General features: G+C 40.5%; 3 protein-coding genes across 4 annotated transcripts in view; 1 reads left to right on the forward strand and 2 right to left on the reverse strand.

Annotated features, from left to right (window-relative positions):
- Positions 1–12,051, reverse strand: part of gng10 (guanine nucleotide binding protein (G protein), gamma 10) — a 115,320-nt gene extending 103,269 nt beyond the window's left edge. The window contains exons 1-3 of one of the 2 annotated variants that reach the window (XR_013506839.1): positions 11,865–12,051; positions 11,435–11,561; positions 11,200–11,314 (exon numbers count right to left, since the gene is read on the reverse strand). Coding sequence is in view for 1 of the 2 variants with exons in the window: in XM_071895056.2 (XP_071751157.1) it covers positions 11,436–11,561; positions 11,865–11,945 (207 nt within the window). In the remaining variant the exon portion in view is untranslated. Of the gene's footprint in view, positions 1–11,008; positions 11,315–11,434; positions 11,562–11,864 lie in introns of those variants that run through there. The other variant, XM_071895056.2, reaches the window with a different exon arrangement.
- btc (betacellulin, epidermal growth factor family member) lies at positions 2,216–7,410 on the reverse strand. Its single transcript, XM_071895032.2, has 6 exons — positions 7,142–7,410; positions 6,073–6,180; positions 4,640–4,757; positions 3,886–4,032; positions 3,545–3,696; positions 2,216–3,436 (listed from the first exon to the last, which is right to left on the reverse strand). Exons 1-5 carry the CDS (start codon positions 7,179–7,181, stop codon positions 3,549–3,551), a joined length of 561 nt encoding a protein of 186 aa, XP_071751133.2. The 5' UTR covers positions 7,182–7,410; the 3' UTR covers positions 2,216–3,436; positions 3,545–3,548.
- A 5,233-nt stretch (positions 12,052–17,284) lies between the features above and the next one.
- nxnl2 (nucleoredoxin like 2) lies at positions 17,285–19,576 on the forward strand. Its single transcript, XM_071895036.2, has 2 exons — positions 17,285–17,809; positions 18,474–19,576. The coding sequence occupies exons 1-2, from the start codon at positions 17,508–17,510 to the stop codon at positions 18,640–18,642; spliced, it is 471 nt and encodes a 156-aa protein (XP_071751137.1). The 5' UTR covers positions 17,285–17,507; the 3' UTR covers positions 18,643–19,576.
- Positions 19,577–20,038: the final 462 nt, after the last annotated feature.

Raw genomic sequence — 20,038 nt, forward strand, 5'->3', positions numbered from 1 at the left:
ACATTGTTTGAATAGGGGAGGACACAAACACATGGAGCGTTGCCTGAACAGCCCCCTATATGTTCACTTCCAACACTGATTGGTGTTCTGTGGGGTGTCTTCTGGTCAAACTCCCTGGTAGTCATGGGACAGCTGCTGGAGCAAACCAACTTGCACACATACCAGAGGAGAACAGATGGAGCTATTAGCAGTGTGTGTGGAGAGTATACTGAATGAACCTAGCAGCACCCCATCTCCACATCCCCACCATCCAAGACCTAATATCCACTAGACGTCTGTGCTCTGGTAAGATAAGGATCAAGGTGTTTCAAAACTATCCCTAACTTTGGGAAAGAGATTTCACTGTTGTCTCACAATCCAAATCAAACAACTGTAATAGTTGCTCACTGGTATCTGTCTTTCTTATCAGCCGCACTTCCAACGACTGCAGACACACCCCTAATATAGAAACCCTGGCATTCCACAGCTGTCACTCCGCGGCTCTTTTGAAGACAGCCGGACACACAGGCCACCTGAAATGAGGTCAAAGATCCTAACACATTCATTACAACCACACCAGAGAATAGATGCCCTGCTTACTGAATGGAAAACTGTCACACTTATCAGGCAAGCCAATCAAGCCCAAGTTCTACTATATTGAGAACTACTTATATGTCGATACTATAATACTAATTGAGGTGTGAGTAAAATGCTATGTCTTAACCACTTCTTGCTCTGATTGTCTGATCGGTTATAAGATAGTGTCAGTGTTAGCAATGTTTTTGCCTATCACCACTGGCAATGATTAAATGGATTTTAATCCATTCTCCTCACATTTAATTCCATAGTTGCCTTGGAAAACGTTTTGAGTTCGACTCAGTGCCTCCAAAATGCATCTAAAACACACTACATAGACATACAGTATTATTTAATCTGTATGTGTTGAGTTCAGTAATGCCATTTCCACCGAAGCAATTCATGGTAGCAGAAGCCAAGCCCAAGTCAGACATAACTGTCAAGTAGACACAACCCGACACTAAAACACTGACAAATAAACCAGCAGTCAACAGGTAAGCTGACAGGAAAGAACAGTGAGATGCAGAAAAATGTTTATGATACAGATGTAAACATTTAAGGAGGAGCCTTCTGTAACTTCAGACAAGGTCAGTGGTCTCCTGTTCCTGTGTCCCAATTCTGACATCTCCTTAACTTATTCACTATTTTGTAAGGATTTCAGAGCATATTACTAAAATAGTGTGTGTAAGTGTGTTTATCCATACACCAGTTTTATATTTTCAAATTCAAATGATGATTCTGACAAATTGAGAAACGTCATGGACTCTTTCCCAAACCTCTTTCCTTTCCCATTTAATAATAATTGTAAATCTAAAATAACTGGATAGACGCAGTTTTCTATGTATGTACAGATATGCACATGGCTTTTCCACCTGTCCAACTAGTCATTATCTTGCTATTATCAGTGTAGTACATTTAAATCTATGCCAGTGAAAATGTTCTTATACAGTGGCTGAAGTAACATAACTGTATAAACCCGATCCCACAGACACATCATTGATATTTATCAGACTGCCAGTGACAAAGCGAGTAGCAAGGTATTTAGCAAAGGTACATTTTAAAGAATGACATATATAAACAGTGTTACAATCAGTTTCTGTGAAGGACAAAGTGAGATACAAGATTAATCCTTTGTGCCAACAGGATTAACATATTATGTCAAAGGGTGATAGTGTTTTATCTCAGACTGGAATCTGTTGCATCTGTCATCACACTGTGACCCCAGCTTTAGTAGAGTACCATAGCAACGTAACAACATAATACAACAATAAAAACAGCAACCAAAGTACAACCAGCTGGAGGGGATGATAATTAAAATAGGTGCCAGAATGAATTTTAATATGTCTTACATGTTTATATATATATAGTGCATATTGTGAATACTGTATTTTTTTTTTTATTGTGTGTATTACTGCACACCGAATGACCCATTTGGGGCAATAAAGACTTGAAATTGAACTTGAGAATCTCCTTCGACTGTGATGAGACCCAGAGAGAGATATTACGCAGTTTATAAACTGCGAAGGTAGGTCAAGTAACATTTCTTAGCAAACACAAAGTAGTAGGGGTTTTATTGTGGTGGAATTCAGCTCTCTGATATCAATGATTATGATTCAAACATGATTAACATGATTATTTCAAAATGATTAAAAAGGACAGATCACGTGTAGAATCTTTTATTGAAAATGGCTGACATTTAAATAGCAGTGAACAGAAAATTGCTGACGCTACTGACTTTGTCGTCTCTTCATTCCCCATTTAGAGCGGGGAGTTAATACACATACAGATACACATTACACCTAGTGAAAGGCTGGCAGTCTGGAAAGTGTCTAGGACAGTGGAGCACTTTCACCTCGGTTGAGTCTGCACACACAGGCACGGCTGTTCTGGCCCTGTAGCTTAGGGGCTGCATGGCTCCAAATATACAGATCAAAAAGCCTCCAGCACAAGTTCACCTTGTCCTGCTCACAGAGTTGGTCATCCTCCAACCCAGGAGCCCAGAACAGCAACCTTAGTATATAGAAGGCTCTTCTTGCATTGCTAATGTTGACGAGTAACAATATTCTGTAAGAGTCTAAGCGGAGACACTGCTGTGGACAGAGAGTGATGATGATTGCTGATTGTTGTATTTGTAATACATGTTTGGAAGTATCTACAGTATATCATGCATGTGTGAAATGAAACTGATTGCACAACCAGTGGTATATAAAGTGGAAACAATAAGACACAAGTATAAATAGAGCATACTAAAATAGTGTAGCTTTTTTGTGTACATAATATTGTAAATGATCCGTACCTTCAATGCATAACAAGAGTCCTCCAAAGAGAACCTGGAGTGAAGCATCTTCATACAGTCTCAGAATCTCTTTTGCCTCTCCTCTCATTTTTCACTGAGATTCTCACCTACAGGCTACATTGACTTCATGTGTATCCCATGGAGATTGATAACCCGATCAACCATTACCATGTGCAGGGAGTCAGTCAATTGGCATCACAGCTTTTTCCATCATAGTGACATTTATTAGCGCTGTGCAGTCAGCAGCACTGGGTGAAAGGCATTAGGCGAGAAGGGCCTGTCATTCCTCTATAGAGAAAATAAAGCGCTCTGTCCAACAAGCAACAAGTTGGGAGATTGAACTCCCACTCGCCAAGACCACGTGTTTATCGTTAATCCAGGAAGGTGTTTTCTTTGTCTGAGATACTTGGTGGTTTTGAAGCTTCAGGCAGAAGAGGATGGCTCAAAATCCATTGTGTTTTTGCTTGGGTTCAAACCAGCTCTGACCCTCCCAGAGACCCACTGATCCTTTCCAGAGTTCTCTCCTCTTTAGCAGGCCTCAGTCCTGTCCAGCAGAGAGGGACCATGTATAGCATGCCGCCGCCACTGCAAGATAAAAGGCAACAGCTGTCACACGGGGGATAAAATCCCTCATATCTAAACAATTCCCAGCTAGACAGCTAGAGACAAACACACACACAGTCACACACACACCTTCTCATACAGCATTGGTGTGCGGCAGTTCTGTTGAGTCTGGCGTTAACGTTCTGTGTGTTGTGCTGGTGTCGATCATACTGAGCTTCTCTGTCTCGTTCCTTGGTTCCTCCCTCCGCCTTCCCCTCTGCCTGCACAGTCTGTACCTACGACTGACAGAGAAACAACCACGTTATAGAGCAACGTTTTCTAATAAAGACACTGCAAATAGTATTTTTTTTATATGCAGTAGCAATGGTGATAGCTTTTCAATAACAAAGTCATCACAGCTGTATTGTATTTACAGTTTTACACTTTGTTATCTCTCTTTCTCTCCCACACACACACACACAAAGGCTCACTTTGAACAGATGCAGATGAATACAATGAGGAGAATCAGGAAAACAAGGCCGGCAATGACGCAGGCAATGATGATTTGTCGTTGCTCTCCTATTCGCCAGTCCAGGTCCACATATTCACACCTGGAACCAATGAAACCTTGCTCACACCTGAGAGAGAAGGAGAGGACTTTTCAAATAAAATCCTTACAGTGTTTCCATGAATCCATGATTCTTCAAATAGTTTCAGTTCCATATATACAGTAGTTTCATATGAATTTTGAGTCCTTGCTCCTATCTCTTCCCCACATTTCTCAAACTATATTAGGACACAATATGTAAAGATCTTTATGCTGCAAAGTATGTTTTAGCACAATGAAACTGCAAATCCAATGTGGCTGTGTGTGGATTAAATTACTGTATAAGCAGCAGACCAACAACACTAGAGCTGTTAGAAATTAGAACATGATGTTGATATGCTGCAGAGAATTTGAGGCCTTGGTGTCCTTGGGTATTAGCAGATAAATTAAACACACACACACACACACACATTCATTCCGTATTGGGTCATGAGAATTCTGTTGACTCTCTCCTCGGCTACCATTCGCTCAGTTTACACCTTTCTTCCTTCACCTCCTTGTCATTTCTTCCTCTGTTCTTTGCCAAGCTCCTTCTAACTTTGGCTCCCCTCCTCCTTCTCTCATATGCCTCTATATCTACCATCTAACCATATCACTCACCACCATATCTCCATCCTTTTGCAGTAGAAGTCTCTTACCTGCAAGAGGGTGCCTTCTGCTCCTTAATGTAACGACATGCCCCGTGGATGCAGTAGTGCTTCAGCTCCTTGGGGCATTTTGAGTAGTGGCCATTCCACTGTCCTGTATCTTCAGCGTCTGTTGTAGATGACATGACAACATTTAAAATGTGTTTCAGAATGACTTTGCTTTAACAACAGCATTTCAACATCTGTTAAAGTTCACAGCATATAAACTGACTGAACTTACAAACTAAGACTCCCTCATATTACGTATTCACTTTAACTGCGTCACGTTCTATTAGTGTCCTGCTTCTCCATGCAACCTGCAAAGCTTGCTTCCTTGACCTACAGCCTCACACTCTGGTATGGCCCGGCATATAAATAGACTGGTGGCAATATGATCCAGAGAGGAAGCTGGACGAATAAGTGCCAGGAACAGCCTGATGTCATCAAGATCTAATTAAATGCATGCGTGTCAATTAATACAATGCTAACACAACAACGCTTTCTATAGATCAAACTCGTGCAAAGTCATGATACAGTTATGATTCCCTTTCTCTCTCCCTCTCTGTCTCTTTCTCTCTCAGTGTTGCTCATACTTGCACACATGCACACCTGTGAGCCGCACACACACACACACAAACATACACACAGTTGCTTGCTGGCCATCTTGCTGAATTTCTGACCCCGCAACTTCCAGTTATCCCTCCTGCCTCTCAAACCTCAAGGCTACCGCTATCGTTTACTACCAATTCCCAGGAGATTATCTTTGAACATGAGCTTGTAAAAGGACACCGAAACCTGAGAACAGGCCTTTTGCAATTACCTTGGTGTTGAAAAGAAAAATATCTGGTTACAAAAAAAAGAAAAGAAAACTGTCGATGACTTTCAATAAACTGAATACTCAGTGGATTTATTATAGTAAATAACTTTTTACATTTCCCCCTTAATACTGGTAAATCACTGAAACAAAGACAACAGTCATTTAAAACAACAAAGGAATTTATAACAAATCCCTAGCCAATGATGAAAACAGTCTCCAGCGTATAACAAGGAAGTAACTTGGCCACATAAAGAGATGGTGTTGTATTTCTCAATAGCACAGAGAAGCTGAGAACAACTAGGCCAGGCCCCTGATTGGTATGGGCACTTTAATTACAACTCTGCTTTCTGGACAGGCTGGAATATGACACCTCTGCAGCGTCCACAATGGACTGGCTTCCTCTCTATCACCGCCTTTCTCTGTCTGTCTGTCTGTCTGTCTGTCTTTATATCTTGCTGTCACTATATCTTCTTATTGTGTGTGTGTATGTGTGTGTGTGTGTGTGTGTGTGTTTCTATTCACATCTGTGGTGTGTCCATTCTTCCATAAACTTCCATTTTCACACTTCAAAGCAACCTTTTATGACACTGCAGCGGAAAACCCGTCCCTCCTCCCCGTGCATATCTACCTGTGCAATTGTTTCTGTTGCCATGGTGATGACAGGAGGACACAGTTCGATTGGCAGACTCCTCGGTGGCATTCCATTCTGCCAGGGAGTATTTGCATAAGGCCAGAGCTGTAGCCAGGAACACAAACAAAGCTGATCACACACACACACTCACAACAAACACACACACACACACACAAACATACACACACCCATATGCACATGCACAATGCGCAAACACTGTAACCAATCTCTCACATTCCACTTATAGGATCTACTTAGGAAAGGACCATTAAAGGATAAACATGTAATATACAAGTATAATGATCACAATCCAGGTTATAGGTGAATACCTGCTGAGTCATGACATCGACCTTACAGAGTAGTGATAGTGACACTATTTCCCCCCACCCCCCCCCCACCCCCCCCACCCCCACACACACACACACACACACACACACACCCCTCCCTCCTACCTCTGTTACACACATACACACATATACAGGCACACACGTATATACTACCCAAGTACACAAGCCTACTAATTGCTCCAGTCCAGTCACAGAGCAGTTTGATTGCCTAAGAGTTTATCACAGACTGTGTAAACCTATCAGACATATGACCTCTGTCTTCTACCTCAAATGTGAGGTTTTATGCTACTAGAGATGCTTTGACAATGATTAGTGTTCACAGGAAATATATATTGCTGTTGTGTGGACTCTCCATTCAATCATTAACTGATACTTAGCACTGAAGTCTACAAACATAGTATACTGGGGAGAGCAATGTAAAAAATACAGTATGCCAACAATGGAAATAAACATTAAAGTGGATGCACACAATGGCATTTTACATGAACATGGTCTATGTCCTGTGAGAGGAAAATTACCACAAAGAACATATAGTAAAGGTTAAGGAAATCCCTTGGAGAAGAACATATCTGATATAGACCTGATTCTAATATATCTGTCCTGGGTTGCCAAACTTTGCTGTGATAGCAAAAAGAAAAACAAGCATTCTGTTTACAACTTACAGGTAAGCGAGATGAACACTGAATCTAGTAAGAGGATAAAACAATATTAAAACTTACCTGTTAGTATTCCCACATACAGTCTGTGTACCTTGGCCATCTCCTCACTAAATCAAAGTGCTGGTCCAAGACATGAAAGTTAGAGCCTGTGTCGTTGACAAATCAAAGTCAAACTGGACTGATCCTTTTCTCACAGATCAAGGACCAGATCCATTACACAAGCTGTAGGAGTTCTCCAATAGTAGATTGCATTGTGGTCCTTCATGGATAGCAGTTGAGTTCATAGTCGGCCAGGAAAGCGTGATGGCCACCCAAGGCAGATATGCAGCCCAAGGTGCCTGCCTTGGACTGTGACTGCGCCGCAGCAGAGTATGGTGGAATAGAAGGGGTGGGACTGAAACCCAACCCTGCTCCCCGCCCATAACTTTAAAGGAGAACGCGACTCCATTCAACAATTCACTTTATCTCTCTGGCCAAGTATAATACAGTCATTATTCTGGAGTTTCTCGTTCTTAAGAATGAAATGACACAACCGGCTCATTCACTGACAATGAATGACAGTTTAAACTTTGTTAACTTAAGAACATTTTAGCTTACCAGCACAACACTTCATCCATTTGTATTCACTTCCACTGTGTCTTCCTGAATATTCTAGTGGCCATGATACATGACCAGAGTTGTGCGGGTACAATCTCCTGGATCAGCAGGGAGTGGAGGAATGTACCGGCTACAGGAGGAAAACAACAGTGCATGTTGTGGATTCCTGCAGAGTACAGTTCCACTGGAAGGGTCTTGTTGTGAGCTGAGTGCTTTTGCCACCTGTGAAGATGCAACAACACTGCCATGTTTCCTTGAGTAGGGAACTTAACTAATGTGTATGTCTTTCAGACACATATTACTCGCCATCTATGCCAATAAAACAGAAAAAGATCAAGATTTAATGACATGCTGTCCACCACAATATCTAAAAACAATTGGACCGCATTGATTGATTGATTGATAGATTGTAAAATACTCAATGTTATGAATTGGCAAGTGACCCAAATCCCCACCCCACCCCCTCTCTTTCTCTCTCTCTCTCTCTCTCTCTCTCTCACACACACACACACACACACACACACACACACACTACCCTGAAAACCAGCAAAATACATCACATTATAAATAGCCCATGCCCAATCCTTGAAGGCGCCTTCGATTTTTTTGCTCCATTGTTCCTTAATACAGCATTCGAATACAGAAGCGAAAAGAAAGTGAAAGAAAGCTCTTACGTAATAAGAGACTGTGTAATGGCTATATTATGTAATAGAACCAAGTTAAAAGAAGACCAAGAAAGTTATGGCCAGGAAGGCAGGCTTAAAATAATATTAGGATGATCAGAAAATCCATCATGAATCTATAGTTTATAAATCTTAACATTAACATTCTTACCATTAACATTCACGTGAAAGGTTTGGTGTGAAAGGTGCACAAATGACATTTTGGCCAAAAATTAGTATTACATATCATTGGAAAGGTCTTGTTGAACTCTATCTGATGGTCAAAGGAACACACATGTAATTATAAACGTACATATTTCTTGATCCCCAAGGGAACACTGAGGTAGCACCCTACACTCAAAACACAGAGATCCACAACACTTAAAAAATAAATAAATAAATAAATAAAAATAAAAATAAAAAAATAAAAAAATTGTTGCCTTTCCTTTCCTTTCTGCTTTATTTGTCTCTGTAACATTCACTATATTTTTAATTTTACCTTTTATCTACATGCATACCTATATGATTCAAGTCAGGTAAACTGCATGTCTGAACTGACTGTGGTAGGAACCTTTACAGGCCAGCTAGTGGCCCTGTTAGATGCTTTAAGTCTCCTGCACTTGAGCATGTGTTGGTTCCCTCTACTGGCCTGCAGATAGCACTGGTTGACCACATGAGCATGACACAGTAGAGCGATAGCAATCCATTGTAGTGTGCTTGATAAGAAAGCTTTATATAACTCCATCTCTAGAGAAATCACTTTTATGGTGTGTTAAGACGGTAATGTATAACTACAACAATTGATTGGAATGTGTTTTGATAACTGATTTCTTAAAGAATCAATGTGGAATGCGATTTGTTCCATATTTTTATGCTAGAGTTAAAATGAGAAAAGCAGTTATGAATTAATTAAGAAGTTAAGTTTAATAAAAAAATATCAGAAAACAATGAATGAAAGAGAGAGTGTGATGGGAAACACACCGGCTCTCCAGCTCGCTAGATGCGCAGTGCAGTCTGTGTATATATGTGTGTGTGTATGTGTGTGTGTGTGTGTGTGTGTGTAGGTGTGTGTGTGCGCGTGTGTTGTTCCATATTTTAAAAATGAGAAATCTGGAAAGATGGGGACAAATGGGTAAACACTCTCTGGTGTAGTCTGGTGTAGTCTATAATTTATGACAGAATATACTGTAAACACAGTGGCCAGGTAAAGAATAGCTGGAATACTTTGACTTAAAGTGGAAACCTTTAAATTAAAGAACTAATTTTAGTCCTATTGTCCAGGACAGCCTTATTATTTGTGAACATGAACATTTCTTGCCTAAAGCAAGGAAATAGAAAATTAAAACTTGAACCTGTGAATGAACTGGGTTGCTCCAAAGAGAAAGATGACATATTTTCCCCCAATTCATGCTCTTAGGTCTCTGGTAAAGGTGGTGTCAGAGCAGGGGGCCGGCCCGGGGATAGGACGAGAGGTTTTGGTTCCAAAACATTAGCACTACTGCACAGTAAAGATCATTTGGATATAAAAAAAAAAGTAAAACATTTGGGTCTACAAAATTAACAGCCACTTGTTCCTTGTCTGTGGAGGAGCTTCAGATTTTAGATGTTGATGATATCCTTGCTTCAAGTTGTAGTTCTCTGATTTCTATCTTTGAGAGAGTTATTCATGTTCACATATAGAGTTGTAGACACTAGGAATAATATGAATTCTTGTCAAACTATCAGTTTTACCACCATGCACCAGTTCCTGTTATAGAGAACACAGTTATTACATTACTTGCCAAGATGCTCACAGCTGACAAGCATGTAACTAGCACTAAGCCACCTTTCACTTGTTATTAGTTTCACTCTTGACATGGAGATGTTGATAAACCCTTAATTTATTTTATTAACTAGAAAAAAATATAATTATAAAAGACTAAACTCATTCCTGCTCATTCTCAAGCTTAAGGAGTGTCAAAAGGGAGGAACATGTGATCTTCTCAATGTAGGATATTTGAACAAAGATATTAGGAGAGGAGGCATCAACATGGGAGAGCTATTGAGACTCGTCCCAGGATAGTGTGCTGAGGGGAAAGGGAAGTGACCAAGCAGAGAACTATCTCATGACTAGCCAGGGGTCTGCTAGGTTGTTTTGTTTTGTTTCTGGGGCAATTCTCTAAATCTTCAATTTTCTAAAATAGGAGCTCCATTTTAGCACAAATACAGATAAATCAAATGAAAAAGTACTGACTAAAGAGTTGATGTCTTTAAATAAAATAGAGGAAAATGCTTCCTACAGTATAATTCAAATTAGATACCAGTAGTGATGAGTCATATTTTATTTCTAATTTAGCATAGCCTCAAGCCTCTGAATGAATTCAAATAGCTTTAATGGCCCAATGGGTGAGTGAAATTTAGCACTGCTCAGTGTCTGTTGCAGTTTTGAACAGGAAGACCCAGTTTCCTCTCTCTGGCTGCGCTCCGAACTTAGTCTGAACATCAGGAAGCTCCAACGCTGTAAGATTCCAAGAAGCAATTTAGAGCGCTGCTATAAACATCCGCTTTGTACAATCCATAGATAATCGCTCTATGACTCTGGCACTGTTCCCTGTATAAAACAGAGGGCCCACTTTCAGGATTGGGCCAAACATATTAGCTCTCAAAAGGAATGGGAATAAAGCTACATGCAAGACTTAGATGAAGTGGGCAGTTTACACAAAGCCCTTTTATTATAGTTGAAGAGCCCTGATCAATATACACATAAACAAATATCTTGTATGGTTCAACAGTAATAGCATTTTTGTTGAAAACAAATATGTGTTAAATCTCCTTCAATAACATGAATTAAAAAAGTAAAAAAAAAACAAAAAAAAAAACGTCATGTAAGCATAAAAAAAGTCTTCCTTCAAATCTACAAAAAGAAAAAACAAAGAAAAAAACTTTTTTCTATGAGTGAGTTGCCAGTTGCCGGTTGTGTCCACTCATCCTTCTTCTGCAAACAAAAAGTGGAAATCTTTTAATTCCCCATTTGAAATTCTCCAGACCCAGTAATGCTCTTCAATAGGTGTTACTTTGGTGTAAAGGTTGTTACTGTAACTTGGTGGACTCTGACCTCAGAGGACGGCACAGGAGCGCGGCTCTCTGAAGGGGTTGCTGCCGGTGGGCACCCCGACCAGCAGGGCGTCCTTGCCTGCGTTCTGCAGACAGTACTGCTGCAGCTCTGCAGCAGCCTGGGACACCTGGGAAACACACAAACACTGATACAGCACCCTGACATCGCACAAGTAGTATACAAATATTTAGGCTCCCTCTGAGATGTATTACATTTCTTGTGAATGTTGGCTTCTACAAAGATGTTAATGTGAAATACAAAACCTTTTACTGTATCCATTCAACAGGCAACTTAGCATAGAAAAAGATGATTTCTTCCACCACCTCTAAATTCACAACATAACTGTGCTTTAGTCTAGTGTGTAGCATATATTTAAATTCCAATTTATTCTGTCTGCTGTTCTTTTTCTTTTCCTTTTCCTTCCAGTTACCTTGATTCTTTCCACACTGGCCTCAAGCTTCAGTTGCTCTACCAGTCGTCGCATGTTGGATAGATTGGAATTAGAGGTCATGTTGGTAGAAGTTTTTTTTGGGAGAGAAGTAGTACTCCTTATAACAGCCTCTTCAGTCTTTTAACACAGCAGTTGACTTCACTAATGGGCAGCAAATGCTCACGGAGACTGGCCGGGTTTCTTTCCAAATGGCCTCAGCCTGGTCCACTCCACTCTCACTGTGAAAGAGACTAGGAAGGATACAAGTGCACTGAGCTCCAGAAGTATTTGGATAGTGATATTTTTAAAATTTGTTTTAGCTCTGTACTCTACAAATGTGGATGTGGAATGATACAGTAAACTGCATTCAGATATCATTACAGCATTTTATGTACAGGTCCCCTCATTTCAAGATGGCAAAAGTATTTGGACATATTAACATTCTATGCATTTGTAGGCTTTTTGTTGTTGTTGTTGTTGACTTTCAGAAGCCTACAAATGAGATAAAAATCAGGAGTTGAGCCACAGTCTGTGCACTTAGCTGACACTCTTACCCAGAGTGACTTACAATGAGTGAGTAGGTGTTGAGTGTCTCACGCATGGCTGCTGATTGACACATCTGATGTTGAGCAGGGATTCACAGGGACTGAGTCTGAACCTTCAGCTGCAGGACCGTCTCTCGAACCACGAGGCCATGCTGTTGCTTTTTATTCTTTCAGACAAGCTAAAAACTCCTTCCAGATAAATGTGCAGAAAGCAGCCAAGCAAAAACAAGTTATATCTCCAAACTTTTATCTGTCTTTGAGACACATTAATCGAGCTGTCTCCTAACACATGCACCCATTTGTCTTCCAGATGGGTTAAGTAATAATAATATAACTTTATTTATATTGCACTTGTCGAAAACAAGGTTTACAAAGTGATTCACAGGCAGCAAGATTAAAAGTATCACAATACAATAAAATTAAAGTAAAAACTAAAGAATAAAATCAACAAAGAACATAAGACACAACAAACAACAAAATACATTGTACACACGACCAGAATAACAATTATAGTAAAAGTAAAATTTAAGATAAACTTGATCGAATAGACCTGAACATAAGATTACATAAAAGCCAGTCTGTAAAAGTGTGTTTTGAGATGTGATTTAAAACAAGAAACTGACTCAGCAAGTCTGACCTCCTTGGGCAGTAAAAGGTAAAAATCCCATCACACAAGTCTATTGTCAACAGCCTAACAATATCAAATAGTTTATCTCATAATAAATGTTATTCAAGTTGTACAAAGTTGTAAAAAAGAAAATGTTTTTCCAGATTAGTCATTGTCTTCTAACACAACTTTCAGAAATTGTTACACTCTTTACAGATATCAAGACAGGTGGTGATGTGTTGAGTATATGTTGTGCAATTTTTGGTAACGCTTTATTTTACAGCCCCGCTAATTACGGTGAAACTAGTTTGTAATTATGAGGTAGTAATACAATAACAATGCTGTAGTTACAGGGTAACAAAATAAGAAGTCCGGGAATTATCGGGTAACAATTCTGTAATTATGAGAGATTTATAAGGTAGTTATGGTGTAACTGTTTTTGTAATTACTGCATACTTAAAAAATAATTACAGGGTACAATAAGGTAATTAGGGGGGACAAAACAAATGTTATTAGTGCTTGTTTGGAGTAAGTATTTACTAATTTGTTTTATAAAAGGATTATGAAGGTTTTTATTTTACATTTTATATTATAAAATTTACATATTTGATATTTCATCTCAACATACTGTATATTATATTCAATAAAGCTCTTGTATGTTCAGTTAAGTCTGTTACTGTGTGTTGAAGTTCCATATTTTTTGTGTATGCTATATTGTTACAGAAATGTCACCAAACAGCTGGTCTAAGGTCTCCTCTCCTAACATCGATTACCAGATGGACACATGTGACTTTCTGCTAAACTGTATTTACTGTGGGGCAACCTTGTACTTACCCTAGAATTACAGTTTTTTACAGAAAACAAGTGGTATATTAAAACACTCTCAGTGAAAAAACAGCCACATTTAGATTAAATATTGATTATATTGTTAGTAATAAAGATATAGAAAATGTTAATAGCCAACATATATTTACTAATTCCATTACACTTGCACTGCTTTAGACTACAGGTTACCCATAACTACAGGAATAAAGGTGTGTTTTGAAGAAATGCGCAGCCACTATAACAGTGGTGTGCAAATGTATTCAAATAAAATGATTCAGTTGTTCAATTCTGTAAGTGGATAGGAAGATGACAGGAGTTCAGAAGTGGCCTGTAGGTGAGAGGGCAGTCAAGCAGGACTTTGGCTCATCTCCTTCTGTTTGGCAGGTCTGTTTGGAGCGACGTCTCTGCTGTTGCAGCAATGTTGTCAGCAGATTTCTTGTTCTTCCCCCGGAATATGCGGGATAGCCAAGAAAAGAAGCCACGCTTCTTCTTCTTTGATTTTGTTGACAGGCTGTCTTTGGCACTGGAACTCTGAGGCCCTGTAGGTTTGACCAGTTGGACAGGTGAAAATGTCTTTTCCAGGGTCAGACCGGACAGATCCTTGGTGTCCTTTACAGTTTCAACCACAAGGCTTGGTGGAGCTTTGACCTCAACCTGGATGGCTGGAGTCTGGGACTCCTGAAGCAGGTCGCTTGATCTTTCCTTAAGCAGGTGAATCAGGGTGTATTCAGCAAGAGACACGGAGAGAGCCTCCTCTGAGGTGGAGATATTGTCAGGTCCAGCAGAGAGGACAATGACTTTTGTTCCCTCACAACATTCAGGTTGATGCAGGACGGTCACAGAGCTTTCAGCAGCGGCCTCAATCTGTGCACAAGAGCTGAACGTTTCGCTCTTGATGATAAAAGGACATTGTTCTTCCTCCTTCTCCAAGTCCTGGAGGAACAGCATCAGTTTAGAATCAGCTCTGACGATTGGCTCCCAGGCAGCCACAAATGTAGAACTCACTGTTGAGGAAGTATTCATGTGCTTTTCACCAAGTTCCTCCTCCTCCAGGAGGACTGAGAGGAACTGCATCAGGTGAGAATCAGTGCTGCTGACAACAGGTTCCCATTTGTCAAGCTGGTCCAGAGTCGGCCCATGCTGTGGGGAGCAGTCAACTACAAATCTAGAGAGATGTGATGAAGCGTAGAGGAGCTCCTCACCAAATCCCTCCTTCTCCAAGTCAAAGTGGGATTTGACCAGTGGCTCCCACTCATCCAGGCAGCCCAGAGTGGATCTACAGGGTGAGCAGCAGTCAGACACAAATCCAGATGTGTCACATGGGGGAGCATAGAGGTATCTCTTTCCAACTGCCTCCAGGTGGTAGTCATCATCAAAACCAAAGGGGGAGTGCTGAAGCAGCCTCAATCTCTCCATGATTTTGAAGTCATCAGTCATTTGAGCCTCATGGGATGGAGCCTCAACAAGGCAGAGCAGGTTGGACTGAGCCTCAACATGCTGAGCTGGGTGGATGGATGCTCCAGCATTACCTAACGCTGTGTCTTCGGTCATGAGCGGAGACTCTTTCTCTGTGGGAGGAAGGTCTCCTTTGTCCATATCCAAGAGAAGTTTGTATGCTGATGAAGCTGTGTTGGCTATTGGTTCCCATATATTGAGGCTCTCAAATCCACAAGCAGGTTTGGAGCCGAGACCAACAGCAGACTGAGGTGAAAGGTCACAGTCGAGCTCAGCAGGAACTCCAGAGAAACTAGAGGCTTCAGCATAAAGGTAATGCTCCTTATTCAGGACTTTCGCAAACATGCAGTTGATGTTTTCATGGCAATCGTCATTAAGGGCGTTGAGTTGAGCGACTATTTGCATTGATGCTGAAAGAAATGCAATGGCAACATCTTCATGAAACAAATAACCATGAGGCCACATGATGTAGCTTCATTCAAGGTCATCATGCTTCATCATAGTCCATATAAAGGAATTATCCAACTGCACACTGTTAGACTTTGTTGCCAGTTTACTTACATCTTTATTTTTCTTATAACGTTTACAAAAATAGGCTTAAGGAGCAAACAACGCATTTCGCTTGTTGCTTCCTCAGGTTCGCTTGCGAATCTTCATCTTATGCCTTTCATCATAGTTTTGTTTCAACAACAAATCTAACTGTGAATTTACAATGTAAATCAAACTAAGGAAGAACAGGACACAAATGTAAATCCTTCAACACAAACAACTACAGTAGTCTATCCTGACTGTCTGTCTCGTTTGTCTATTCAGCAAAATCCTCTGTACTAATCTAAATATAATAAAAAAATCTAAATACATGTGGCTTACCAAGATGGAAATCACTCTCCATGTTTTCCTTTCTAAAAGGTAGATATTGTTGATGTTTCTCCAAATTAATGCAATGTGAGTTTTCTGTCTCAATGTGCAGGTGAACACCGATCAGAGATGAAACTGTGAGTCTGTGTTTGTGTTCAGGTCAATCACTCCTTTATGACACTGACGTTCCTTTAAGCACAGATAACATTTGTTTAGTCCCCCTAATTACGTTATTGTACCCTGCAATTATTTTTGAAGTATGCAGTAATTACTAAAACAGTTACGCCATAACTATAAATCTCTCATAATTACAAATTTGTTACCCCTTAATTCCCGGACTTCTTGTTTTGTTACCCTGTAACTACAGCATTGTTATTTTATTAGTACCTCATAATTACAAACTAGTTACACCATAGTTAGCGGGCTGTAAAATAAAGCGTTACCCTTTTTTTTTAATTGAACTTGTCTTGCTTTATTGTTAATAGACTACATAATTTATGTAGGAGAAGCCATGGTGTTTCCCAGCTTTTGTTTGTGACTATGGTGTCCCAGAAGGATTTGCCTTGGGGAGTGACTTTTGTTTTGTTATTGAACTTTTGTTACTTGTTTGTTTCCAAATTTAAGGGCAATTTATGTCCAAACATCCAATCTTGAAAAGATGTTTGAATGTATGTACTGCATCACACCTCATGTGCCACTGCATGAAAAGCTCTAATGACCGCTCCACATTCTTCAGGTTTGACAGGGAGGTTATGTTTGTCCATCAACTCTTTGCTTTGTGTGGGAATCACACACATCACAGACACAACATAACTGTCATGCCAATTTGCCAAGAGATAGTTTTAGAGAGTTTAAGGGTAACTGTGATGCGATAAAGGAGAAAAACTTTAAAAGAACATAGGTTTACAAGTGGGACGTACCAAAAATTGCTAATGCCATAACTGAAATAATTTAAATTTGGTCTTCAAGTGCGGTCCTTGAATGCGCGACGACTAGTAGTAGAAATTACGAGCTTACCAGAAGCCTTTGAATGCATCCTTTCTCTGGGCGGGTGTGGATGAAACCACGTGGATAATGAACTACAACAGGCTCTTCCTGTGTCCTCATTGGTCGGCTGGTGATTATCTGGATTGTCGTGGTAAGTCGCTTTTGCAGAAACGTAAACAAAACTGGAAAGTGGCAGAACCTTCTAAGGAGAACCAACACACCCGACCAACGTAGGAGTCTGAAGTCTGCGGTGGCACTAAACCTGAAATGTGAACTAACTCGGTGAACTTAGCTGACCTGCCGAGGCTCGGGAGCTGCCAAACTTCCAGGACTCATTATCTGAAGTGCGTCTGAGTGTTTGCAGACATGGTGGAAGTGTTCTCCGGGCGGACACTCCTGAATAAAGAGGGGGATTTCGTCGACCCCGAAGAGGCTTTGAGGAATAAAGTGGTCGGGATCTACTTTTCTGCCGGATGGTGCCCGCCTTGTCGAGATTTCACACCCATCCTGTGTGATTTCTACACGGAACTCGTTGAGGAGGGCGAACCCCCTGCTCAGTTCGAAATCGTTTTTGTGTCATCCGATAAGTCGACCGATGATATGGTTGAATATTATCACGATATGCACGGAGACTGGCTCGCGCTGCCCTGGACGGATGATTACAAGCAGTAAGTAGGCAGTATCAAACGAAAAAGCACTATAATGTTCCTATAGAGAAGTGTAGTGTGTCTGTGATACTCAGTAGTGAGTTTATAGTGACTTTATCGTACTGTATGATATTATTTATCTAGGCTATCCATCTTAATTCATAGTTTTGCTGTCACATCTGTGTAATAGGCCTATCCTTCCAAAATGTATTGTCATTACCCTTCATGCCCATATCACTCTTAAACATTGATATAACATTGCTAAAGCCTATTTTGTACCAAGTATAATAGGCCTACACGATCAGTGACTGCTATTTGTCTTCAACTATGATGCAGGGCTTCCACACTTTTCTCTACACCAACTCATTAGACTGCACTGTTATGTAAAATGCTTAGGAGGGTCACCCTCTCAGGGATTAGGTTTAAATACAGAGCAGACAAAGTTCCTTCCACAACTAAGTGTGACAGTGCCGGTCTGCCCAGTATTGATGGACCTGGGTTGTCCTCATGTCCAGAACTAGGTCAAAGCACATAATGCTTTTTCAGAAAGCAGAAAAAGCAGAGGTACAGTTGGTGATCGGCCTTACATTCAGTACTGAGTTGTCAATTTCATGTAAAATCTCTCTCTCTCTCTCTCTCTCTCTCTCTCTCTCTCTCTCCTTCTCTCTCTCTGCCTGCCTGACAGCGAGTTGAAGCAGCGCTACAAGATCACAGCGGTGCCCAAGCTGGTGATAGTGAAGGAGAGCGGAGAGGTGATCACAGACAAGGGCAGGAAGCAGATCCGCGACAAGGGCCTGGCCTGCTTCAGGACCTGGCTGGAGGCTGCAGAGATCTTTCAGAACTTCAAGGGCTAGGAAACAGCGGGGGAAGACCAGGAGGATCTCAACCCATCTCTTTTTCATGTGGATATACAGTATAGGGCTACTCTAACAGCGTTTGCTGATTTTGCAGGGTGAAGATGAACTCAACTGGGCTAGTTAAACAAAACCTCATTTTCACATTATAGAGAACAAAGCCAAAGTAAAATCAAATATCTTTATGCGTTCACTATAGTTGCTGGCTGTTCCGAAAGATTTTATGCATAAAAGACAGACCTCAGGCAAGTCCAGCGTGGTTCAGATCGTCATGATACTTTGAAAAAGGTATTAGTGTGTAATGCTCTGCTTTATGGAGACATGGCGGTACGTTCAGCATCAATTTTTGATACCAGCGACCTACAGTAGTGTCTCAGTGGACTTATTTTTATTTAAATAGCCTGAGGTTCTTTATAAGCTATTACACTGATTAAACATATACACTTAAACCTTGCCTATATCAAGCGTATATCTATGTACCATATGTCTGTTTTACAGGGGGCATGACATGTATATTTCCAAAGGTGTGACTTGTAGATTGAGCTGCTTCTATATTTTTTATATTTTCTTTTATATGAGTTGTTAGGCATGTTATTATTAAAAAAAAGACTACATGCTGTGATTCTGGTCATGTCATTGTCATGGGTGTGTGTGTGTGTGTGTGTGTGTGTGTGTGTGTGTGTGTGTAATGTGGTGATATTTACCTGGCATTTCTGTTTGTCCTGCTGTGTTATTGTGTTGTGGTGTCAAGGAGCTGTATGCTTCACACAGTCTGTGCAAACACAGGCTGATTCCCCTCTGTCTCGTTAAGATGCACAAAGCCCACAGGACAGTGTTTCCAACATGCTAGCACACTCACCTGGGCCCTAATTGCCTTTCTCCCCTGTGTGTATGCTAACGGTGGCGTAATCATTTTGTGAATAAAAAAAAAAAATCCAGCCGTTTTGATGACAATGTGATTGTGCGCAGGCCGTCCCTCCAGGTCTGACTGTTCTGTAGGATTAGACGTTGTAATTCTACACACAGTTTAGCTTGCACAACACTAAATATAATACCATTAATGCCCCGAGGCTTCATTCAGGTGGATTTGACTTGGGATGTGACTTTCATTTTCACAACAGTCTGGTAGAGGCGCTAAGTTGAAGCACAATAACTGCATTTTCAAAACAAAAATGTATTTTCTGTAACAGTTTAGGGAACACATTTACTATTAACTATGGGTTTTCCCTCAATAGTTTAATAATATCCCTCAATAAGATGTGACACTAGCACCTTATAAGCCCCATACTGAGCAAAGCATACTAAGACCCCAATTCATGTGCAACAACTTCCTTACTGACTGTTATAAGCACTAATTAGGAGGCTATTGAGTTATAATTCATATTATATTCAACTA

This window comes from Centroberyx gerrardi, chromosome 2, assembly GCF_048128805.1.
Source record: "Centroberyx gerrardi isolate f3 chromosome 2, fCenGer3.hap1.cur.20231027, whole genome shotgun sequence".
Classification (NCBI taxonomy): Eukaryota; Metazoa; Chordata; class Actinopteri; order Beryciformes; family Berycidae; genus Centroberyx; species Centroberyx gerrardi.

Bases quoted from the DNA above. Each gene is read 5' to 3' on its own strand.
- btc (XM_071895032.2), bottom strand. From the start codon at position 7,181: ATGGCCAAGGTACACAGACTGTATGTGGGAATACTAACAG. The intron at 6,181-7,141 runs GTAAGTTTTAAT...TCCTGGCTACAG, and splicing joins GTATGTGGGAATACTAACAG to CTCTGGCCTTATGCAAATAC. The intron at 4,758-6,072 runs GTAGATATGCAC...CATCTACAACAG, and splicing joins CAACAGAAACAATTGCACAG to ACGCTGAAGATACAGGACAG.
- nxnl2 (XM_071895036.2), top strand. From the start codon at position 17,508: ATGGTGGAAGTGTTCTCCGGGCGGACACTCCTGAATAAAGAGGGGGAT. The intron at 17,810-18,473 runs GTAAGTAGGCAG...CCTGCCTGACAG, and splicing joins TGGACGGATGATTACAAGCA to CGAGTTGAAGCAGCGCTACA.